The 24120-nt window shown below is 56.4% G+C and overlaps 1 protein-coding gene across 1 annotated transcript in view; it reads right to left on the bottom strand.

The window, feature by feature from the left end:
• Positions 1–405: 405 nt before the first annotated feature.
• The window catches only part of ATP1A4 (ATPase Na+/K+ transporting subunit alpha 4), a 29360-nt gene continuing 5645 nt past the window's right edge, over positions 406–24120 (bottom strand). Inside the window, exons 7-22 of the mRNA XM_082704334.1 lie at positions 21059–21327; positions 19346–19544; positions 19034–19143; positions 18732–18866; positions 15410–15599; positions 15113–15285; positions 10981–11117; positions 10425–10575; positions 10002–10170; positions 8564–8718; positions 8286–8409; positions 6928–7073; positions 4361–4491; positions 4145–4246; positions 866–957; positions 406–698 (exon numbers count right to left, since the gene is read on the bottom strand). Coding sequence (XP_082560460.1) covers positions 670–698; positions 866–957; positions 4145–4246; positions 4361–4491; positions 6928–7073; positions 8286–8409; positions 8564–8718; positions 10002–10170; positions 10425–10575; positions 10981–11117; positions 15113–15285; positions 15410–15599; positions 18732–18866; positions 19034–19143; positions 19346–19544; positions 21059–21327 — 2312 coding nt within the window. The 3' untranslated portion in view covers positions 406–669. The remainder of the gene's footprint in view (positions 699–865; positions 958–4144; positions 4247–4360; positions 4492–6927; positions 7074–8285; positions 8410–8563; positions 8719–10001; positions 10171–10424; positions 10576–10980; positions 11118–15112; positions 15286–15409; positions 15600–18731; positions 18867–19033; positions 19144–19345; positions 19545–21058; positions 21328–24120) is intronic.

Raw genomic sequence — 24120 nt, forward strand, 5'->3', positions numbered from 1 at the left:
GCTGTGTCCCACCTTCGCCACTCACCGTGGGACGCTTCCCAAGTCCGGTCGGACCTCGGGTTCTTCAGGGACGACCTAAGGTCTTTCCTAGCACCACGTTCCATGATGAGTCCACGAGCCACTCTGGGCTGGGGTGCTGCAGTCCCCTCTCGAGTCTCTGCTGCGTCTCTCACCTCACCCGTGCCTCTGACCCTGCTCCACTGTCCTGTCCTCGCTTTCCCTCGGCTCTTTGGACTTTAAGTCGGGGGTCAGCCCTCAAGGGGCAGCGATGCTTGATTCCGACCCCCTCCCAACCCCAACTCGGTCCCTGAAAGGCCGCCCTGCCCGGCTCTCATGGAGACCTCAGAGACACCGTCACAGTAGTCCCCTCTTTGCAGAAACCAGACGGACACATCCAGCCAGGTGAGGGCCACTGCAAACATTTACTGTCTACACTGGCTACTGATTGAGCAGGATAGCGCCTCTCCCACCGGACACAGGCTGAGCGGGCCCTCCACTTCCCCAGGGCCCTCAGTCCAGCCCCAGGACTGCCTGTCTCTCTCCTCCGGGTACTCCATCCCGGCATCTCTGCCCTGACTCATGCTCTCTCAGATGCGCCCGACTCATAACCCCAGCCCCCCACCCAGCCCGGGGACGCCCCCCGCACGGGAAGCTCTTCTTCTGCTGAGTTCAGTAGTAGGTCTCTCTCTCCAGCCACCCTGTGGATGAGAGGACACCAGAGTGAACTGGGGAAGGGGGAGGGGAGCCCGCTCAGGAGGGAGGAAAAGGGGCGGAGAGGGAGGGGCCCGGCCCCCTGGGAACAAGGTGGGGAGGGGAGAGCTGGTCGGAGGCTGGAGACGCCTTGGAGCAGGGAGCGGGGCCTCACCGCCTGGCTGACAGCGGATGGTGAGTTTTCTAATTTCATCATAGATAAAGATGAGAAGGCTGTAGGGAGTGGCGCAGAGCCACCAGGGTAGCCTGTGGGGGACAAGTGTTGGTCAGCAGGGCGGGATCGAAGGCCGGAGGAGGACAGGTGCGGAGGGCAGGTGCAGAGAACAGCGCCCAGAACCGAGCGTCTCATCACCGGCTGGAGGGCTGAGCCCCAGCCCTGGGGAGGTCAGAGCCGGGTGGGGGAGGGGGGAACCCAAGAAGCCAGTGACAACAGAAGGCAACAAACTCCGCGTTAGAGGTTCCCGCAGTGCTCCTGGCTTCTGCAGTCGCTCACGGAGACCCCTGTTGCCTTACCGGTCTTCTGGGCCTTGTGCCCCCAAACGGGCGGGTGGTCTGAGCAGGAGGGGTCTCCCCAGGACTACCCCTGGGTGGATATTTCCCCGAGGAATGGATACACTTGTCCATGTTGCGAACATGGGGAACATTTTTCTTCCGGAATCTCTTCTGTCCTTAGAGGCCAGGGAGACTGGGGAAGAGTCAAATCACAGCCACGTTTGTTCCCTTGGGTGACAGGGAGGTGGCCTAGCCCAGTGGCATCATTCCGAGCCGCGAGGCTCACTGTTTTCCAGTAGCTGCATTAAAATAAGTAAAAAGAAACGGGGAGCAATTCATTCTAATACTAGGTTTTTATTTAACCCAATATATCCAAAGCATCATCGTGTGCACAGGGAACCGAAGGAAGCATTCTGAAGGAGGTAGTTTACAAGCTTCTTTTCCCCTAAGTCCTTGGGGTCTGGGGAGTATTACACGCTGAGGGCGTGTCACACGTCAGACACTGGGTTTTCCAAGGGTCAAGAAAATGTAGTCCAGCCCAGACAGGAAAGTTGTGCTCAGTGGGACAGTCCCTGAGAGTCTACATCTACATTAACTAGAGAAGATTACGAGTTTTGGTTCTCAGTCTCACTAACCATATTGCAAGAGCTCAGTAGCGAGTGACTGAGGGTGTTGTGGGAAAGAAGGCAAAAGAAAAATGAAATTTCCGTACTGCCTCCAGCCCACTGACGAGTCCTTGAACCAGGCCGTCCTTGAACCAGGCCGAGTGACGTGCCTCCTGGGATTCAGCTGCCTTGGTGCTCCTACCTTGCTAAGGGCCAAAGGCAATCTTAGCCCAACTCCCAGGACCCTGTAAGTGTACTTTAACATAAAAAAATTCCTCTGGAAACTTCCTTTATTCCTACCCTCTCAAGATACACGTTGGCAATCATCCGCCAAGGATATGACCCCTTGATATACATCTGAGGAGTCTCAGGACTAAGGTTTTATTGGAGAGTAATAAATGACCTTTGACCTTTTCCTAACAATAGGAAACCGTCCCCTTCAGGGTCCTGGAAACCGTGCCTCCAAAATTCCTTAGAGACTGATGACGCTTCCCTAGCCCCCTCCCAACTTGAAAGTATAGAACCAGGGGTTCCTGGGGGGATCAGTGGTTAAGCGTCTGCCTTTGGCTCAGGTCATGGTCCCAGGGTCCTGGGATCGAGCCCCACATTGGGCTCCCTGCTCAGCAGGGAGCCTGCTTCTCCCTCTGCCCGTCCCCCTGCTCGCTCTGTCTCTCTCACTCTCTCTCTCACTGTGTCAAATAAATATATAATATATATATATTTTTTAAATATGAAAGTATACAATCAGCCCCAGAGCAGCTCTTTCTGCCCAACAGTCCTGTTCTTGGGTTTTAACAAAACTACCTTTTGGCACCAAAGACATCTCAAGGATTCCTTCTCGGCCATCGGCTTTGAACCCTGACGTCTCTCCTGCATCAGGTGCTGCCGTCTTGGCCAGCAGGGGCCTTGGCTGGGGTTCATCCCACGTGCACACACGGTTCCACACACACGGCCACAAACTCATTCAACGGCAACAGCGATGTGTCCCTCCGTGTCCGTGTAGGGCGCGAGGGACTAAAACTGATGGCATGGTGGTGGCCTTTGATCTCAAGGAGCTCAGGTGGTCCAAGAAGCAAAGATATAGAAACAGCAGACGTGTCATGTTAGGTGACGTGTGCTGGGGTCAGGGTGCGCACAGAATGTTTGGGAGCCCAGTTAACGCCCTACTGCGTCGACAAGGACTTGAATGTTGACATCGCTAGCAACAGGAACCAAGCTCATATGAACAAAGCTCCCGCAGTGACCCCCGCCGCCGTGCTGGGTGCCCTGTACACGTTTCTGCACGTAGTTCTCACAACGGTTTGCCCGGCGTGTAGGACGCAGGTACGGCTGAGGCCCAGCCAGGTTACCCACTGTCCTGAATAATACACAGCAGAGTTGAGATGCAAACCTGGGCTTGTCAGTATCTAAGGGCAGCGCCAGTGTCTGGTATTAAGCATTAATTGGGCACCGACAGTATACAAAGCGTTGTGTAAAATGCTGCAAGAGACAGAAAGGTGAGTGAGGTGTGTGAATTTGTAGCAGATGAGCTGGAAGCAACAGTCTGAGTCAGGAATAGGCTGCCTTTGCAGGTGGGGGTGATGGGGGGCCATGGTGGTTTTGCTTTTTCCCTGTAAACATTTTTTTTTTTTTAAGATTTATTGATTTATTTTAGAGAGGTAGAGAGAGAGAGCGTGCTTGTGCTCATGCAAATGGGGATGGGGGAGGGGTAGAGGGACAGAGAGGGGAAGCAGCCTCCCCACAAGACCCTGAGATCATGACCTGAGCCAAAACCAAGAGTCAGATGTGCAACAGGCTGAGCCCCCCAGGAGCCCCTCCTCGTAAGTTTGTTCACAACAAGGATATACTAATGTAAAAAAAAAAATACAAAACAAAAACAGAAACATGAGCCTGTTTTGAGGGGAACAAGGTAGCAGACAGTGTGACTTTCTGCATGCCCACTCACAGACGCACCTTGCCGGGGCTGCCTCCGCACAGCTCAGTCAGCCGTGCGTGGATTAGACTATTTTTATGTTTACTTCCGCCCCAAGCCCTTTGTATCCTTGAACAGCTATGCCGCCCGGCACTGTCAGAAAGACGCCCTTGTGTTGAGTGCCGGCGAGTCTGCTACATTTCCACGTCTCGCGGGGTGCGATCACTCGGCCCCCCCATCCCTCCCTAAATAAGACGCGTTTGTGGGAGCACAGACGGTTCTTCTGACATCACCCAGGGTGGCCCAGTCCATCCCGGCAGCCCCCAGCGGGCGGCTTCCTCTCCGGGGTCTCCCTGTGCTGGAGACCCCCGCCCCCTGCCCCCCACCCCCTCCCCCGCAAGCCCGTGTCCCTTCCCTCACTCACTTGAGTGGGTACATCCTCAGGGCTGCGTCCATGCCTGGTGTGTAGGACAGCAAAGCAGCCAGGAAGGTCTCCTCCAGGATCCCGAATATTAGGATCTTGTTTCTGGGAAGAAATGGGGACGGGTGTGCTGGAGAAGAGGAGGGCGAGGTAGGGGAGCGGCATCCCCCTGCAGTGTGTGGGCAGGGGCGGGGCGCGGGCCCGGGCGGGGGCGCTCACTTCATGCCCTGTTGGAAGACGGAGTTGCGCCGGGTCTTGCAAATGATGAGGTCGGCCCACTGCACCACCACGATGCTGACAAAGAAGGCCGTGTGGCACGTGAACTCCAGCACCTTCCGCTGCTCGTAGGTCTGGGGGAGGGTGGGCGGAGGAGAGAGGGTGTGTGTCCCAAGGGGTCCGGGGCCGCCTCCCAGGCTCTCTCCCTCCGCACCCCTCCAAGGCCCAGTCAGGTCTCGGCCCCCAGCCTTCTCTCATCTCTTCTCAGCACTTTCCGTGATGGGTTCTGAGTTGTTTCTTTGCTTTCCTGGCCCACCGAGAGCCACTCAAGGGCAAGCACCTGTCTCCTTGACCTGGGTGCTGCCCTCCCATGCTTAGTTCTGGGGCTGCAGCTGGGCGGCTTTGAAGTGTTCAGCAGGTGAAGAGGAGGGGTGGTGAGAGGAAGCAGCAGACCCGAGAGCTGAGGACGGAGCTCCGAAGGGGAAGGGGCACGGAGGGCATCCGGCCGCAGAGGGGGGGATGCCGGGGGTGGGGGGGTCGGACCGGAGAGGACGCTTGCTCCCCCAGGGGGTCTTCCTCGCCTCCGTACGTGACACATAAGGAACCTGTCTAGGGGGAAGAGAAGTAGGCTGGCCGGCCAGCACCAGAGTAGGGCCCGCGGGGTCACCGAGGACGTGGGAGCACAGAGAGGCGCATCTCCACTAGACCGGAGAAGAGGCCGTGTTTCAAAGATGAGCGCGGCGTGGTTCTGACTGACCGGTCGACTGAGCACAGAATTTGAGGCCCTGGAGACTGAGGGACGGCGAGATGCCACATACGGAGCCTCGAGAACTGTGGCGCGTGGAGGGAGAGATTCTGCCCGAGTGACTGGAACACAGAGGCTGGCGTTGGTGAGCCCTGGGCTGCGCCAGGAGCCAGTCCCATGGGCCCATCTGTGACGTCCCCGTCACCGCCCCCAGCATGTCAGCCACCTGCAGCCCGGCACCCCGTGGCTGGCAGATTTCAGCTCTGACGCCCTGACTCGCCCGCTCCTGTCCTAGGTTCTGGGGATTCAGACATCCGTGCAGACGACCCTTCCAGCACCACGGTCTCCCTCTCCAGGGAGGTGGCCCTCCGCTCCCCACCTGGGCTGCTGGTGCCCATGTCACACCCCGGATCTGTCCTTGCCGAAAGCTGACCAGAAGAGCATCAGGTACCTAGAAGATGCTTCCTGGATGAGGAAGTGGTGATCAGTGGGATTGAAGGCGAGACGTATTTAGAAGGTAGGGAGCTCTCCCTGGTTCTAGCAGTCTATGGAGTCCTTCCTGGTTGGGGCCGGGCGGATGGCTCCCTACGAGATTATCCGAAGATTACGGCAGGGGAAGAGGCACAGACCCTGCCTTTATGAACTTCCTTCCTCCGGGCAATTGTTCTCAAGCCATTTCGCAATACTTCAAGATGTCTTTGATGTAATTTGGTGCTATTTCAAATTAATTTTAATTACCTTTAATTTATTACAAATAAATATATGTTGAGCTGTGTCTTAGCAGCAGGGAGATGTTATCAAGATATTAAACTAACAAAGGCTGGACTTGAGGATCGAGGAGATGCTGACAAGGTAATGACTTTGGGCATCATTAGACCCAGGAGTGATCTTGATGGCTGAGAACAATTGACCTCTGACGGCCTCATGGGGCTCGGCTAGGGGAAGCCAATTATGTACCCGGAGCGCATTTCCAACAACCAGGATTCTAACCTACTTTTGAGAAACCTACGGTTAGCTTGGTTTGGAGGCATCATGGAGGAGGAGGAAGGTGCCAGGCAGGAACCAGAGCGGAGCTCCGGCGAAGGCCTTCTAGGGATGCCCCGTGGGACTCGGCGCAAGCCGCCAAACCTTTCTAGACTCAGTTTCCTTGTTTACAGAGTGATGATAACAGACTATGTGTCTCCTATAGACTCTGCGTCCTCTGCGGTCCTACGAGTCTAGCAATAATTGGTGTCATGTCGCCCACTGTTTTACAAATCGGGACAGGCATGTTCACAGGTAGGAAAAAAACATACTAAAATTTCTTGGACACATCCTGTTGGCCAGAGGGCTTCTGTTTGAACCTCATTCATCTTGGGTTTTAGGAAAGACAACTACAGAGGCATCCTTGATGTTGAACAAGTGTAGAGAGGTGAGAAAGGGAGATACGAAGCACATAGGTTCTCAGACTTGAAGTCGTGTTATGTGAACTCCCGTGGAAGGAGGGAGCGAAACAGAGAGGGAAGACCCAGCGCTCACTTCTGAGGGAATGATGCCGAGAACCTGGAAACACAGAAATCAGCCCCCAAGGTTGACATGATGAGGAAGACCTCCAGGTCCAAGGAAGCCGAAAGACCCAGCAGAGTAAGGACAGGTGACAGACGGCAGGAGTGAACAGAAATGAAGTCATCGTTTGGAAAGTCTTCCTTTGAAGAGGATTTGCTGATGCAATGGGAGATTGAGGTCACGTCGGACCGGAGAGGCGGCGGCGTCAGCTCTGTCCGGTCACTGTCTCAGGCGTCACCCACTGCTCACTCACCTCAACTGCGTCACCCGCTCAACTCACCCACTGCTGTCCGTAGCTGTCTTCCAGGTCATTGGAGAACCGGTCGTCCCAGTTCAGGCGGATACCCAGCAGGTCAAGGGGCTTGAAGCCGTTCTCGGCCAGGATCACGAAGTAGGTAAAGAACCCAGCCAGAGCCTGGATCATCCCTGGGAATGACAGTCACGGGACAGAGGGACCTGGTTCAGAGCGGGACCTCAAATGGCAGACCGTGGAAGGTCATGGCCGGGTTCTAGCCGGGCTGATGGGTGTCTGAGCTTTCAGGGCTGAAGACGCTTGCCATTAGCGACCTGATCCCTTCACTCTGTGGCACTTGTCTCCAAGCCCCGACACTTGTCTCGAGGCTCTAAGCCGGAGGCATCTCTGAGTCACAGAACCTGAAAACTGAAAGGACCCTGGAGAGGATCCTTTTTCTTCCCACGAGCGCTGGACTCTTGTGCATCCACTTTCTCTCACAGGCGGACCCCATCAGGTCCTGTCCTCTCCTCGCGTCTCCCCCTCTGCCCCTGGCCTGTCCTTTCGTCGACACCTGTGTCTGCCAGGCCCGGCCATGGCGATAGCGGACGCCAGTGTCTGTCCGCCGCCTGCTGAGCGGCGATCCAAGTCCCTGTGGACCCTGATCCTCACGACAGCCGTGAGCTATCATTCACCTGTCAGAGGTGGGGAAACGGCGGCACAGAAAAGATTCAGCCCTCGTCCAAGGTCATACAGGCAGTAAGCGGCAAGACTGGGATTCAGACACAGGTCTGGCTTCTAAATGTGTGCTTCCTCCGTGAGTTCCCTCCTCTAGATCTTGGGGCGGTCTCCCCTGTGCGCCCCTCACTGGCTCCCTGGAACACAGCCCGGCAACTCGGGAGCAAAGAAAGACTTCTAAAGGCTTGCCTGTGCCTTTTAAGGCTGCCCCGGGGAAGTGCTGCCTGTAGCCACAGCCTCACCCCTACTGTGCCTTTGTCATGAACCCGGGCTCCCCCAAACTGGTCATTCCCTCTTCCACAAGCAGGCGTGTGAGCGTCCTCTCCTCTGGCTCACGGTGCCTCTGCGACCTTCCAGTACCAGGCGTGAGTCCTGCTACCCCACCCGCCTCCCCGCCTGTCCTCCTGACCCCCGGGCCCCTGCTCTGTTCCGCTGTCGCACGTTCTGTGCGTGCTCCTTTCTCGACCCTGGGAAAGATGCCATCGGACTATGTATGTCTGTTCCTTCTCGGCTGGGCTCTCAAGTCAAGGGCACATCAGACAGCAGTGGCTTTGTGTCCCCAGGGCCCAGCACCCAGTTTGCTGTCACGAGAGCATCTCCCTGACGCCCGTGGCCTGGCAGGTGCGGCCACCCCCCACCGCCACAGCCCCTCATGCCTCCGGCCGCACCGATCTGCCCGTAGGCCATGCCGATGAGGCGATTGTTCACCAGGTTGTCAGTCTTCGGATTCCGGGGGGCCCTCTTCATGATGTCGCTTTCGGGGGACTCGTAAGCCAAGGAGATGGCCGGGACCTGGAGGACGGGGGTGGGGTGACGAGGGACACAAAGTTCAGAAGCAAACACAGGAGTGACTCACGCGAGCTCTGTCCCTCCCCCGGACACAGCCTTCTCCTGCTCCCCGGTTCCCCTGGCGGCACTGCGAGCCGGCTCCCGGTTTGGGCCTCACCATGTCGGTGCCCAGGTCGATGCAGAGGATGGTTATGGTGCCCAGCGGCAGGGGGATGCTGAGGACGATGAAGAGCAGGAAGGGCGTGATCTCGGGGATGTTGCTGGTCAGGGTGTAGGCGATGGACTTCTTCAGGTTGTCGAAGATCAGGCGGCCTGGGGGGGGAAGCATCCCTTCTGTGAGCGGTGCCGAGGGGACACCACCCGCACGCCGGCCCCTGCACAGAGAATGCGACAAAGTGGCGTCCCAGCCCCTGCAAGGGTTTGGAGGTCTGAGACCTCAACCGGGTCTCGTTCCCAGCTTTGCTCCTGAATCACAGGATTCCTCCTTGGAGCCACACTCCTTAGCCCGCCAGGCTTGCGCCTCCTTGTCCTCAGATCAGTGGGGCTAATAGCGCCTGATCCCCGAGAGGGAGGCAGGGCAGGGCCGGGCCAGGCCGATTCGCAGAGATGTCTGAGAACAGAGAACAGCAGCATAGAGGCCCCTAGAAGTTCAAGGCCGATGTGGAAAAAGTCCAGACTTGGGTTCCAATCCTGTTTTCTGCCCCAACAGCTTGTGATGTGGGGCCTCTCTCGCTCCCCGAGCCTCACTCCTCCTGCCTTGCAAGATGGCTTGCGTCGGTCCCTGACGGCCCTTTCAAGAACCACAAGCCCAGCCCCGTTGTCCTTATGTCCTTGTAATACACAGTGCGGTTCCCTGTCTGTCTGTCCTGCTACACCAGAAACGAAGGAGCATGAGGGCAGGAACTTGTGTCTTCTTATCTCGCACTGTCACATCCTAGAGTCTAGAATAGAGCCTGGTACGCGGCTGGTGCTCTGAACTTGTGCGGAACCGAGTGGAACCAGATACGGAGCGTCGGGATCTCACTGGGTCTCAGAAAAATGGTGCCGCTGTTACTCTTATGTGGTTTGTCGTAGGTCTCTGTAAGATGGGCGCAGGCAGGAAGCCGGGAGTCCGGGAAGCAGGACTCGGGGGGGGGGGGGGGCGTCCTGCTCGCCGGTGGGTGTGGTCTGCAGAAGTTTCTGGGAAAGGGGGCGCTTGACCTGCTCAGGCCGACAGTCCCAGATCGGGCTCCGGCTGATCTCACTGCGTCAGCATCATTCAGACCACCGGTTCCCAGGGCCCCCCGCGATGGTGGCGGACGGAGTCGTCCCAGAGAGAACAGCTACGTCTCGGAACCTGGGGCAGACCCAGTGGAATGTGTGCGAGGGACAGAGGACACGCCGCGAGACCAGAGTCCCGGTCTCCTTCAGTCTGCCCGTGCCTTTGGCCTCGTACAGAAGGGCCCCCGAGAGTGGCGTCCAGCCACAGCCAAGTCTAATTTTCTCCTACACCGACTGTTCTGTCTGTACAGGACCATGGAGGTGGAATGATGAGCAAAGGGACACCAGTTCCCGCCCAGTTGTCACCTGAGTTGATGGGCGCCCTGACCCCTCACCCTCCTCCACGCCCGTGACGATGGAAGCAAAGTTGTCGTCCAGCAGGATCATGTCGGCGGCCTGCTTGGACACGTCGGAGCCCGTGATGCCCATGGCGATGCCGATGTCAGCCTTCTTCAGCGCGGGGGAGTCATTCACGCCGTCCCCGGTCACCGCCACGATGGCCCCCTGCACGAGGCCCAGAACGAGAGATGTTATCCCTGCGTCGGAGCGAGACAAGTCCCAGAGGTCACTCTGAGCCCATCATCCCTGTTTCTCGGCCCTTCTGTCCCCTGCTCCTCCCGAGATGAGAAAACTCTCAGGGCCCCCACAGGACGCCCATCTCGGGGCTGGACAGGTTGCTCCTCGGAGTCCCCCAACCAGCCTGAGGAGGTTGGGGGCAGGACTGAGCCAGGTGCCCCAGGGCGCCTTGTCCCCCTCACCTGCCGCTGGCAGCCCTCCACGATGATGAGCTTCTGCTGCGGCGACGTCCGCGCGAACACGATCTCCGTGTGGTTCCTGAGGACCTGGTCCAGCTGCTGCGACGTCATGTCCTTCAGTTCGGAGCCGTGCACCACGATGGCCTTGGCTTCCCTGAGGGAAGGAGTTCAAAAGCCAGTGCCGAGCGCTCAGAGGGGTCCTGGTGCCGCGGTCCAGCCTCTGCCGTGACCGCCTGTTTCTGCATTCGGTCTGGCTCCTTGCTTGTCCCCAGCGGCCCACTGTCCCCGGCCCACTGTCTGTCCCCGGACAGACACGCTGACCTCTCCCTACTTCCCACCCGCTCCTCCCTTGGCTCTTCGCCCTTCTGTCTACTTCCTCTGAAAACCCACTGACAAGTCACTTGGTCCTTTTCCTATTAAGTCTTATTTTGCACTGAATAAACCCTACATGTCCTACTGACCGCAGGAACCTCCAGGAACTGTTGGGAATGGGGTCGGCATGGGGCGGCTGAGGATGGGGGGGGACACATGGCGGATCTGAGCTCGCTGGGGGGCCCACCTGGAGTTGATCTGGCTGACAGGGACCTGGAGCCGGGCCGCCATGTCCTCCGCGGTCTCGTTGCCTTCTGATATGATGCCCACACCTTTGGCGATGGCCTTGGCTGTGATGGGGTGGTCCCCGGTCACCATGATCACCTGGGTCAGGAGGGGAAGGAGGGGGAGCTGAGCCATCCTCAGGCGGGTCCTGGACCCTTAGCCTTTCTCTCCGGGACCTAACAGATCACCGCCTTCATGCCAAGGGGACATTCTTCGTTCATCCCCAAGGACTTCCGCTGTGGTGGCTTCACCCCCGGGACAGGGTCAGGACCACCAGACCATCACACACACAACAGTTTGGGTTCTAGGTTTCCCAGGCATAAATTGGGAGTATATTACTATACTCGGAATTTCACTGAATCATTCCAGGGCTATCCTGTTCCTTTAAGCTCAAAAGACAAATACCGACGCATAAAACACATGGTAAAAAGGGGGCGTTTGGGAGAGCCCGTCTGCCTGCCAAAGCATCCCCCAGGCCCAGGTGTGCTCTGACCCTCTTTGTTTTGCTTCCCCGGGGTCTCCCCTGGGTTCCAGCCCTTTTGCAGATGTCCGGACCAGCCCCAGCCCTGTCCCCTGGCTCCCCAAAGCTCCCCAAAGCCTGGCTCCGGGCTGTGCTGGCACTCTGCTCCGTCAGCCCTCTTCCTGCTCCGCGTGGGGCGGGCTTGTCTCTGTCCACTGGTGGAGCGCTCGGCCAGAATGGGCCCAGTCGGGGCTGCCTGTGAAGCTTTGTTCTGTCGTGGAGCCCGGCTATAGCCCGCGGGCCACAAACAGCCGTCAGAGGCAGGAATGAACGAGTGCTTCTCAAGAATGCCCGCCCAGGCTCCCGAGGGCCCTCAGGGAGCATGGCCTTCCCGGTTCCAATGGAGGGAAAGGCAGCTGTGTGGCTGTGACTGAAATTGTCCTGGGAAAGTTCTGGAAAGATCCATCTGTTTGCTTTCAGAGCATGGAAACAAGCTTGTAGGGAGTTCTTCCCAGAGCCTGTCTCCCTGTGAGCTGGCTTGAGAGCAGCGGGACTCCAGGCCGGGCTTGCTGAAGGGAGGTGGTGGCGCAGACGTCCGTGTGGCCCAAGGCACGCCGGACAGGCGGCTGTACCTGCACCACAGATGGCGAGCGTCCGGATCTCAGCAACGCGGCCTCGTGGGGTGACTGCATGCAAGCTTCCGACATTCGCGATGAGACGCCCTTCAGGCTCCCCGTGCCCGGACAGCCTCCCAGGGGCTTCCCCGTGGTGACTGGGGACCTGGGGCAGGTGCGCTGTCCTCCCGGTGGCCCCCCACCCCCGGCACATGCCCCTTCTGACCACTCAAAGGGACTGTTCCTTACTAGTTTCCAGCAGGTCCACCTCCAGGCCAGGCTGGAGAAAGAAAAACACCATGGGGCGCCTGGGTGGCTCAGTGGTTTGGGCTGCTGCCTTTGGCTCGGGTCATGATCTCAGGGTCCTGGGATCGAGCCCCGCATCGGGCTCCCTGCTCCGCAGGAAGCCTGCTTCCCTCTCTCTCTCTCTCTCTCTGCCTGCCTCTCTGCCTACTTGTGATCTCCGTCTTTCAAATAAATAAATAAAATCTTAAAAAAAAAAAAAAAAAAAGAAAAACACCAGGTAGGTCGGTCACCCCAAGACTGAGTTCTCAGGACGCGAGTCCTGCCGAGAATGGTTCCCTTTGAGGTAAAGGACATTTCACGGTTCCTGGGACCCGTCAGGGACTTAAGGGACGTCCTCTCCAGCTTGTGGGAGCTGACTGTGGCTCTGCCGTTCCCACGTAGTCTTGCGAGCTGCCCTCTGGTCCTCTTGTCCCTTCTTTGTCCATCGGGCCCGTCTGAGAGGCGGAGTCCGGTGTTGGTAACGCAGCTGTAGGCCTGGCGGTCTGCCTGCTGTCCTTGGGGACGCCAGGTTCACTGTGAGGCCAGACACCTTCATGGCGCCGACAGCCTCAGTGAGCAGCAAATATAAGGGATACTTTTATTCATTTCTAAATTACACTTATTCCGGGGCCCGAGCATGTGGCCCTACGTGGGAAGCCCCGGCCCTACCATCATGTTCTTGTAAGAGCTTTGCTGGCCTGTGACCTCAGAGCTCTCGGCTCGGCTCTACACCAAGGCCATTTTGGAACCAGCCCTGGGACGGTCTACCCTGTGTGACAATCCGCCGTAGGTCTATTACATTTGTCCTCCTCTAGGGACGGCATGGTGTGTCCGTCTTACACGCCCCTATAGGGAAAGGGGGCCGATTGAGAATTTCTCACCGAGTCTGCCCAAGTTGTGCCCGCTTCGGGTCCAGGAGAAGTGAGAAGCGGTCATGTGAACTGTACGCCTATGTCCAGGACACAGACTGGCTCAGACAGCCTCAGGCCCTCCTGCTTCAGCGGCGGGCCTCTGGCTCGCCGGCCGCAGGCCGCGGGGACGACACTCAGGCTAGATCAGCCCTTGGCCCCGTTCAGGCCTCCCTGCCTCGGCTGCCTTTGCAAGTCTCTCCATCTTGCTCTAAGGGACCCACAGATCCCCAGAGGAGATTTGTTTCATACCCCCAGTGTGATTTCCCATTCCAACGGCCACCTCAAGGCTCAGAGAACCCGGGTGGGCCCTTCCCCAGCGGGCGCCCACGAGGTGGCGTGGGAGCTTAGAGCACCGGGGGAGGTCAGGACATGGGCTGCTCTGTGTAGATGGACTGTGTCGGGGCTGCTGCTCCAGCGAACCGGCCGCCCAAACAGTGCATGGTGGTTAGAGACCCCACTCCAAACAGCTCCTAATTCCGTCCCTTGGTTCTCACTCCAGCGACCAGTCATTGACCTTGGCATGGCCCAGCGGCCCCCAGGCAAACCAGCTCTAACCCACAGCTCCTCTTTCTCCCCAAATACCTCCAGCGCCCCCCGCCCTGCCACCTGCTCTCGAGACCCCAGGTCCGAGATCCAGAATATCAGGCAGAAGCAGGAAAGGCATCAGTCTCTGACCTGGGGGGACATAGGGGAGTCTTAGAATGTGACCTGGAACCGGGCTGCAGAGTGTCTCAGAACTAGAGGAATCCCGTGACGTCTGAGCCCTCCTCCCCTCACGGCCAAGTTGGGGTTCTCACCCCTGGGTGTGTGTTCTGCAGCTGTGTTTCACTCCCAGACTGATTGCTTCAGTTTCTAGCTTTTACCCCTGGACCCGTACCTGTAAGTGCAGCTGTTCACCCTGAGGCAGGTGCCCCGAGGGCCCTGCTCTCCGAGGCTCAGCCTCTCTGGCACCCACTCCAGCCCCCAGGCCCCTCCCAGCAGCACCTTTCCCCGACCCCTTCTAGCCCTTTGCTACTCCTGCTGTGGTCTGCAGACCGGCAGCGAGGCATCACCTGGGAGCTGGTTAGAAACGCAGGATCTCAGGGTGTCTTAGACCTGCAGAATCGAGATTTTGGCTTCCGACAAAACCCCTAGATGAGTCACGTGCGCAACCCTAGGACACTGATTCTCAAACTTACCTGCCTAGTGACATCTCTGAGAAAGTTTTATGAGACGGGGCGCCTGGGTGGCTCAGTCGGTTAAAGTGTCTCTGCCTTCGGCTCAGATCTCCCTGCTCAGCGGGGAGTCTGCTTCTCCCTCTCCCTCTGCTGCTCCCCCTGCTTGTGCTCTCTCTCTCTCTCTCTCAAATGAATAATCAATACATAAAAATCTTTAAAAAAAAGCTTGAAGCATGCAGATGCCTGCCCCGAGAATTTCCTACTTAATGGGTCTACAATATGGGCTAAGCATCAGATGTTTTTTTAAGTTAAATTAATTAATTAATTGAAGTAATCTCTACGCCCAGTGTGGGGCTTGAACTCACAACTCTGAGATCAAGAGTTGTACGCCCTACTCTGGGTTGGGGGAAGGGCTAGGCATCAGATTTTAAAGGACCCCCGGTGATCTTAATGTTCAGGGCAAGACAGGATTCTGACTACAGAAGAAACTCACTATTTCCTATTAGGTTCTCTGTTACGACGAAGAATCATAAGGTCAAGGAGACAGACATCAGTTCAGTTAAACCAAGATTACGAAGAACCTATTCTAGGCGAGGCTTTCTACGGTTGCTCCGGGTTGTGACAGGTCAGGGGACTTCAGGGACGCGGGACGTGGTCCAGAATTTACCTTAATCCCTGCACTACGACACTTGCCCACAGCGTCAGGCACTGCAGCGCGGGGAGGGTCAATCATGGATATGAGCCCCACAAAACAAAGGTTATCCATGGGAAAATTGATTTCATCTGTATTAAACTTGAATCCCTTGGAGAAAGTGCTAGGCAGAGTCAAGAAGCAGAACCCTGGGGAGAGACAGAGGGACCGGTGGTCATTCAGCAGAGCGTGCATCCCTGTCTCGCTCACCCCAACATTCGATCTCTCACCCCACAAGTAACCGTTTGGATGTTACCTTGCACAGCCCCTTACCCAGCACACGTTCCCCCAGGCCTCCTAGTTCCAGGTAGGTGTTCTGGAAGTCTCTCCTCATCTCGTCGTCCATGGGGTACTCCACCCCCTTCAGAAGGTAAGAAGAGCAAAACTCTAAGATCCTCTCCGGGGCCCCCTTCATCATCAGCACGTGGGGCTGGACGCTGTCGTCCTGCAGGTGGATGGACACCTGGGGGCGAGAGAGGGAGACTCCTTGCGGCAGGAGGGGAGCAAGGGTTGGGGCAGAAAAGCAGGGGCAAAGGTTTTGAGGGCACAACACTAGGCTCCTCGGTCCACATGCCCCTCCCTGTTTCCTTTGTGCCCTAAGTCCAGTGCAGCGCCCTCCCTCGGGTCAAGTCCAACTGAGGGTCGAGCGCAGCCTTCCTCTTGCCTGGGGATCCAACCCGCTGTTATTTGCACACAGATCTCTGCTATCTCCGCTGGAGCTCAGGGCACAAGCAGGCTTCTCACTTCTGGAAAGCACAAGTGTGGTCCCAGCAGAGGCAGCAGGGGAGACGGAAGAGAACGCCGGGGCCGCGGGCCTGTGTCCCCCCCCCAGCCGGGATGCTTTGTGATCTCAGGTCAATCCTCTGAACCTCTCAAAACCTTAGTCCTTTGATACGATGCCAAAGATTCTGTGCTGCCGACTTCACTGGGTTTTTATGAGACACAGTCCAGTCAAAACCCCACATAGATCTTTGGGCTCCACCAAACCTAAGTACTAACATAGCTCGCGGTCGACCCAAAACCTTGCCAATAACATCAATAGTCACTTAACACATATTCCATATGTGCTAGGTATTACAGGCTGTGCTCTCAGAGTAAAGTGAGCTTGAGAAAAGAAAATGTTAGGAAAATCACCAGGAAGAGAAAGTTCACGGACAGTACCGTACTGTGCTTATCGAGAAACGTTCGTGTTTGAGTGAGAAACATCCGAGCCGTTTGGGGTCAGATCATCTGTAAGAAAGTACTTTGGAAACCACAAAGCACAATCCAGAAACAGGCTCGTCATCGTCCCCTCTCTGCCACTCTCCCAGCAGCGTGAGAAGTCCCAGGGGCTCGCGGTGGGGTTGGGGTTGGGGCTGGGGTTGGGGCTGGGGTTGGTGTGGTGGGCTGGGAGCAGGGAAGGCCAGGTTCACAGTGAATCGGAGGAGACCACAGGCCAGAAGGAGAGAGGAATGAGATGCATTTCAGTTTTGCCTTTTCCCTTGATCTCTGATCTGTGGGCAGGAACTGTGAGGGAGTTCCTCTTCCCAGCCAGGAGCTTCTCAGCATGAAAGCTGTTGGGTCAGCAAACCGGCATCTTGAAGTGGGGGGGGAGGGGCCGGACCGCACCGCCCCAGAGGATAACCAAGGTGGAAGCCTGTGCGTAAACTGCTGTTAAAGCCGTCCCATTAAAAACCTTCGAATATTTCCTATAATTCTGTTATATTCAAAATAGGCCTAAGCCGTTAAGAGGGAAAATCTTAACTTGTTTAACCAGAAAGCTGTTAAGAGGTTTAAAAAGCTTGATTTCCTGAGTGCTTAATATGTATTTGTACCCTATTTACTGAGGATTATCAGAGGAGGCAGCAAGACTTACGTATAAGCCAGTCCCTTGGTCACAAAAAACTCAGATCTTGATAGAAATTACAGATAATAAGGTGGGGGAAGTCTGGGGCTACGAGAACAGACCCTGCCTTTCATGTCAGTCTGAGCGTGAGGAAGACACGGAGCCTGCAGGTGACACAGGGCTGGGATGGCCTGGCGGGGGGTGGGGGGCTCCGCTGCCCTCAGACCCACCCGCGATGGCCGTGCCCAGCTGGCCGAGCTCGCGCGGGGCGGGCGCCCCGGAGGAAGAGCTGGTCCTTTTCACAGGGTACTCAGAAAACGCACCAACGGTGTCATTTGGGGGAAACTTGCTATTTTGTTGGACGTCCCAACAAATGTCATCGATATGTTTTGCTTTTATTTTAAATCACATGAAGGAACAAGTATGTACTTCGCAGTCCTGGGCTTTACGCCGGCCCCGCCAAGCACGGAATTCTTGTCTGGGTCGGGAGGCCACTGAACGTCAGGAAAAAGCAGAAGTGAGTGAGACCTGTCGTATCCCAGGGACCAAAAGCCGGCCCAGGCAGAAAAGCTCTGCGTCTCTCTTTAACTCTTACTCGCTCAGCGTTCAGTGTGAAGAGATAGGCAGTGGGATCGCGTTATAGTCCGATATTCAGATATAGTCATAGTCAGAAAATCGGACTGTAGAGTTACAGTCGGATATTCACACAGATAGCGTTCAGTGCGAAAAGATAGGCAATCGGGTCCTAAAAACTCAAAGCTCTACATAGCTTTTGATATTGTATTATTTTTTTAGTTACAATTTTTTCCCCTCGCGAGGAATATTTGGGGGCTCTACCCTCTCAGCAGCGTTCACATACAGCGCTTGACAGGCTCGTCTGCTTACAGAGCCCCGCTAAGCTTCTCGGTGTTGTTCTGACATTTGTCCCTGAGCTGCCAAGTGAGTACGGTTCTGGGTTTCTAAGACCGGACGACAAGAGAGACTTCTGGGGAGTCTCATTGCTTCTCTGTCACCCACAGCTGAACGTCTGACCTTCATGGTAGCCCACATATTTGGAGAATGCCCCTTCGCGGAGCCGACCACGACTGTTCTGGGGGCCGCAAACCTGACTGGTGGCGCTCCAGTTGCGGTGACTCCCGGGCCCCCTCGCCCGGCTCGCCCCACATCCCCCTCCCTCTTCAAGGCGGACGGGCCCTCATGTGGGAGGGTCCCCTTGGCTTTGCCAGCTGTCCCCTGCTCCCTGGGGTTGTGCCCCACCACTACCTCTCAGCCCATGAATCCCCTTCCCTTGTCACTCCTGCCTGGGGACAGAGCTTCACAAAGGTGCTGGGGCCCTGTCCCGTCCCCCAGCTGCTACAGTCAGGGCTTCTGGGGACCGCCTTGCAGACCCAGCCTTGTTCCGCAGGAGCAAACCTTTCAGGAGCCCCAGAGACGCCGCCACGGCTGCACCTGCACTGCTGCAGGAGGCTCTATCTTGACTGCCACCAACCAGCCTGTCCTACCCACAGGACACTTCCCGCTGGCTCTCTCCACTGGGGACGGAGCCCCACGCTCGGCCGGGGATCGGGGATTGAACGTCTCTTCCTTTACACCTGTTCCTCTCTTTACCTGCTGGTCCCTTTCTCCTGAGCTGAGCCTTCCTCTGGACGGGGACGCAAGGTCTCCACTGTCTCTATCCTACTGTTCAGAGGGGAGGCCCAAGGCGAAGGCACAGCTCCCACTTCCCCAAACCAGGAGCCCGCCCCCATTCTACCTGTGTGGGCTCCGTACCTGGTACTTGTTGGTGGAATTAAAGGGGATCTCGGCCACTTTGGGGTTTTTCTCTCTCATCTCCTTCACAGAGCTGTACGACTGCTCGATGAACTTGAGGAGGGCTGACTCGGAGGCGTCCCCCGTGGTCTCCCGCTGCCAGGACGGGGTTTGCACGGTGAGCGCCAGGGGAACGGCACAGGGCGAGGGGGTGTGATGGGGAGGACCTGGGGGCAATACCTGAGCGCCAGGAGAGAGATTGCGGGGGGGAGGGTGGGCAGGCCCGGACCCGGAGGCGTCGGCTGCCCCCACAGGCCTGATACCTTAGCAATGGGAAGGTTCTCCTGGTGAGCCTTAAAGTCGGCGCGGTTGCAGAGGCCGGCGATCCGGGCCAGGATGAACCAGGTCTCGGAGCTCTTGGAGAATGTTCTCCCTAGGGAAAAAGCCAGGGCTCGTGAGCAGGGCGGGGAGTGTGAAGCAGGTGACTTCCTCGCCTCCTGCTCTGTCCCCCAGCCTTGACAGGGACAGCCCTCGTCCGCGCTCAGGACCCAGTTGTCCTCTGTGTCCGCACTCCCTCGGCCCACACGCCACCCCCGGCCCCTCCACAGCCGGCCCCCCCACGCCGCTCGAGTCACCGGTCTGGTCCTCCCTGGTGTCGGCCTTGTGTATGGTCTTGTCGAACCACATGTGGGCGACGGTCATGCGGTTCTGGGTGAGGGTGCCCGTCTTGTCGGAGCAGATGGTGGACGTGGAGCCCAGCGTCTCCACGGCCTCCAGGTTCTTCACCAGGCAGTTCTTGCGCGCCATGCGCTTGGCCGTCAGGGTCAGACACACCTGGAGCCACAAGAGGGCTGAGAATCAGCGGGGACGCAGAGGTCAGCTGCGCTCGCCACTTTGCGTTCTGGAAATCCGGTCATTTGTATCGCTTTTGTAATTTTTGGTACTTCTTTCTCTTTTCTTTCCACCCATTTCTCAATTCCACCTGCAGCCACGGTAACGCAAACCAGGAGAGTGACTGTGCTCGAGCTTTACGGCAGAGCTCGGAAAAAGGGCATTTTCCTTCCCCTGGGGAACGTAGAAGGCGACCTTATCTCCTGGAGTTTTCTGCTCCCCCAGGACGCTTTCATCCTGGCGGCTCAGCAACCCTGCTCAAGTCAGGTTCAGGCCGCCCCCCACACCCCTCCTTCCCAGGGACCACGTCGATAGCGAACCTTTCATGTGGTGTAAGAGGGCTGGTACCGATAGTTAGAAAAAAAAGAAGAAAACAGGAGAATCCTGAAGTTGAGAAGAAATATGGCAACGCTGGAAAGGACTTGAGAGATCATTTATAAACTGGGACATTTTTGTTACCATTAATTATATGGACCATAAATTCAGTGAAGGTCAGGTGTGTGTGGCAGGGTTGTTTTAAAAACCAATCAGTTCTTGTTATATCAATACAGAACTCCAATCGTGCGGTTATGATTTATTTACGTATTGTCACTAGTCCCGAGGTTTTGGTGCTAACCAACCGCGCCCTGAGTAGTGTTCTCATTTCTGTTTTATCTCCTACTGTAGTATCTCGTTATCCATTTCTGTTTGTCGGGAGCACCAACCCCCCCCCCCCACCACCAAGTGGTCAGTAAGCCACGGGTGTGAAGACTGTTTTCCTGTGAAGAGCAGCAAGAGGAAAGGGGGTGATTTCACCTCCCCCCAGAGAGTTTGAGGACACATGATGGCTCCCATCAGTCAAACGCGTTGTTTGTGGAAGAGAGAAAAATGACTTGTTTTGTGTCTCTTCAGATGGGAAAACTGGGCCCCACCAGGAAGTCGTATCTCCACTCAACACGATGAAATCCAGCTAGAGCAAGCCCGTGGCGAAATGAGCGGAGACCGAAAGGGGAGGGGTGCCCAGGACTAGAAACACTCATCATCTCCCATGGATTGTACGTAAGATACTCAAGTTTGGTGGAAAGGTTGGATTTCTATGGGCTTTGAAGTCCTTTCCAATAAGATTCTATAATTCTGAGTTAATCTTCCTCTAGAAGCTGATGTTTAATCAAACTGATGCCTGGAGATTTTCAGTGATTTGGCCAAGTTCACTAACCGGGACAGCCCAGACTGGAACTCACCGCTGGTGACTTAGAATCTAAATGCTTCCTGTATCACAACTCCTGGAGAAGAAAGAGAAGGCACTAGAAAACATGGGTGGGGGGAAGTCTAGGTCCTGTGGGCGCTAAGCGGTGGACACGTGTGCGCACATCAGGAGTCCTCTGCACTAGAAAGACCCAACAGCAGAAGAGATACATGGTTTCATCCCTTGGGACGGCGTGTCTGCCCAGAGGGCCCCCTCTGCCCAAGCTACTCACCGTGACGGTGGCCAGCAGCCCCTCGGGCACATTGGCCACAATGATGCCAATGAGAAAAATGACAGCCTCCAGCCAGCCGTAGCCCAAGATAATCGAGAGCCCGAAGAAAGTGACGCCGAGGAAGACGGCCACCGCTGTGATCAGCTGGATGAAGTGCTCAATCTCTATGGCGATGGGCGTCTTGCCGACCACCAGGCCTGACGTCAGAGAGGCGATGCGGCCCATCACCGTGGAGTCTCCCGTCGCGATCACAACGCCGCGAGCCGTTCCTGTGCGATGAGGAGGAGGTCTGAGGCGGGGGGCGCTGCGGCCTCTGTTCCTACGAGGACAGCACTGTCCAGGGTCCAGAGCAAGGTGGACACTTAGGACCCTCCGAGAGCTTCTAGTACTCTTCGCCTGGTATTTAGTTTACACAAGTAAGGTTCTCCCCACCCGAAAAATCTCTGAGATTTCACAGTTCTCCGATTTTATCGACTCCTTGCCTTCCCCGTCAAGAAGGTCTTGATCACCCTTCATCTAAATGTCTTCTATTGTCTGTATTCTAGTTTCTTATGTTGTCCTGAATGGACAAAATGCGGCTGAATGGTTTCTAGATCCCCAGGAATCAGGGTCTCCGTCTGCTAGAGTCCTCCCTCCCAGCATCTGGCTCTTCCCTGTCCCAGAGCTTCTCAGCTTCTCAAAGGACACGGGGCGATGCCCGGAGGCGCCTCTGTGGTCACAGCTGGGGTGGGAGGGGCTGCTCCTGGCAGCGGGCGGGCAGAGGGCAGGGGTGCAGCTCCACATCCTGCAAATGATGGGAGCGCCCCCTTCCACCCCCTCCTGGGGAGAATTCTTCTGCCCTAACGGTGACAGTAGGAAGGCTGGGGAGCCCCGCTCTGGCCGGAGCCCCTCCCCGCTCCGCCTGCTGGCACCAGCCTGACCCCTGCCGGGGAGCGGACGCCATAACAGCTGGGCTTCAGGGCCTCTCCCTCCGCCAATGCCCCCCTGCCCTGAGTCAGAAGGGGGACCTGGACATCATGTCTGGCTTCACCTGCACGGGATGCTGGCCCCTCACCTACGTGGCTTGAAACAAGGTTCTTGGCTCAAAACCATTTTTCTTGCTTTATCAAAGTAATGGCTGAAATTCCTACCTTTCCAAGGCACGGTCTGAATCACTCAAAAAGTGACGTATCCTAGAAATATCACTTATGCTAGAAGCAGAAGGGCTCTGGCTGGAAATTCAGCTTTTCAGCGAGGCCCCTGGGAGCCCTGGGGCTCCGTGCGTGCCGATCCTCAGGCTGCCTCGGCTCTGAGAAGGGGATGGAGGCATGGGGGAAGCAGGGGGCACAGTAAAGGGTATTCAAGGAGCCTAGAACAGGAATGCGCACATCGTAGGCACGCCAGTGTTGGCTTCTCTCGTTTCTTCCCATGTGGGACTGGGCTGGGGGGGTTCTACTCCGACAGCACCCACAAACGCTGTTTCCGGGGTGGCCTCCTGCTGTGGGAGTCTGAGAGCGGGTTCCCGCCCAGATGGCAGGTGGGGTTCTGGGGAGGAGCCGCCCCTCTGCGAGGCCATCTGCAGATGGGCTCCCCACCTGCTGCCCGCCGGAGGGCTGTGCTCCGGAGGCGTTCACGGAGGCTTGGCGAAGACACTACGGTAACCGAGAGGTGCTGAGAAGGTTTGGGGTTTGGGGCGGGGCTGGACTATGCCACTGCCTGGATCTATTTCATGCCAGGGTTTGGTCTAGTTCTTCCTTTTTACTCCTTCATGGGTTTCCCTAGGCGCAGAGAGGCAGGATCTAGTATCGAATCCCACGTGTCTGGAGAGAAGATGGGTGGGTGTCAGCCAGGGGAAAGTCAAGGCCACGGGCAGCCTCCCATACCCCAGGCCAGACTGATGCCTCCGTGCTCCTGTACATGGCCAGGGAGACAGCTCCGGCCCCATGGAGATGCGTGAGAACCCAAAGACAGATGTCTGTAACCGCAGCCCCACCGGCCATGAAAGTAGGAGGAGAGGGTCTGGGAGAAAGGTTAGAGGCTCCTCATTTGCAAAGTGCGCAGACGTTCCTCGGTTCAGAGTCAGGAGCTCCTTCGACCTGGCTCCGCGCCCTCGGCCACATCTCATGTCCTTCTGGTCTTCGACTAAGGCCCCCTCCATCCCGGCCGGACCCTTGTTTCTGGAGAGGGATGTCACCACCCACTTTCCTCCCCTTACCTGAATACACTTTGCTGACCAAAAACCTGCTTGGGAAGGACAAATGTGAGCAAAACTTTCCCCTAAAATTTAATAATACAAATCTAGTGTTTTTGAAGGAAGCTTGCTAACCTGCCTCTTTCTGTCCAATCAAAATTAAAAAAAATTTTTTTTCAATATATATTTTATTTTCTGGTTGGATTCTTCTTCAGCTTTATTTTATTTTAAAGTATTTTTAAAAAAAAATCTTTTAAGATATTTTAAACTTAAATAAATAACTTCATGACCGGAGGGCTCACAGACCAGATAAGGGTCTGTGGAAAGAGCACGGGCTTTGGGGGACGGACTCGCCCCAGAATCCCCGAGTCTCCTCTCTCCTGCTGACTTGCGCTCTTGGATACTGCCTTTCATTTCTTTGAGCTCTCCACGTGCAAAATAGAGCTAATGTCTGTTGTGTCGTGTCGTGAGACTCAGACACGTCTGTAACATTTGGCGCAAGTGAGGCGTTGAATTTAAAAAAAAAAAAAAAAAAGCTGTTTCTTGGATACCCAAACATTTATTCTTAAGCGCGAATAATGGCTTTCCTGTGTGTTTCAGAGAGCCTTGCTGGTCTCCTTAAGTGTGGGGCGGTTTGACGCGAGACTGAGCCCATGATTACCACCTTGGCCAGAACCGCCTCCCCCTTCAAAGGTACCTTAGATTCTAGGGGCAAAGCCCAAGTGTGAGGGGGGACTTCTGGTGAACTCTAATTTCCAACGCCAGTACCTCCCTGGAACAGTGACAAGTGGGCCTCCTCTCAGAAGGAGGCTGCCCCGCAGGGCTGGGTAATTTTCTGCCTTTCCATGCTATTTTCAACTTCTAGAGCCCAGTCCACTCACTGGCCAGACTA

The sequence above is a fragment of the Mustela nivalis genome, assembly GCF_964662115.1.
Source record: "Mustela nivalis genome assembly, chromosome: 16".
NCBI classification, from domain to species: Eukaryota; Metazoa; Chordata; class Mammalia; order Carnivora; family Mustelidae; genus Mustela; species Mustela nivalis.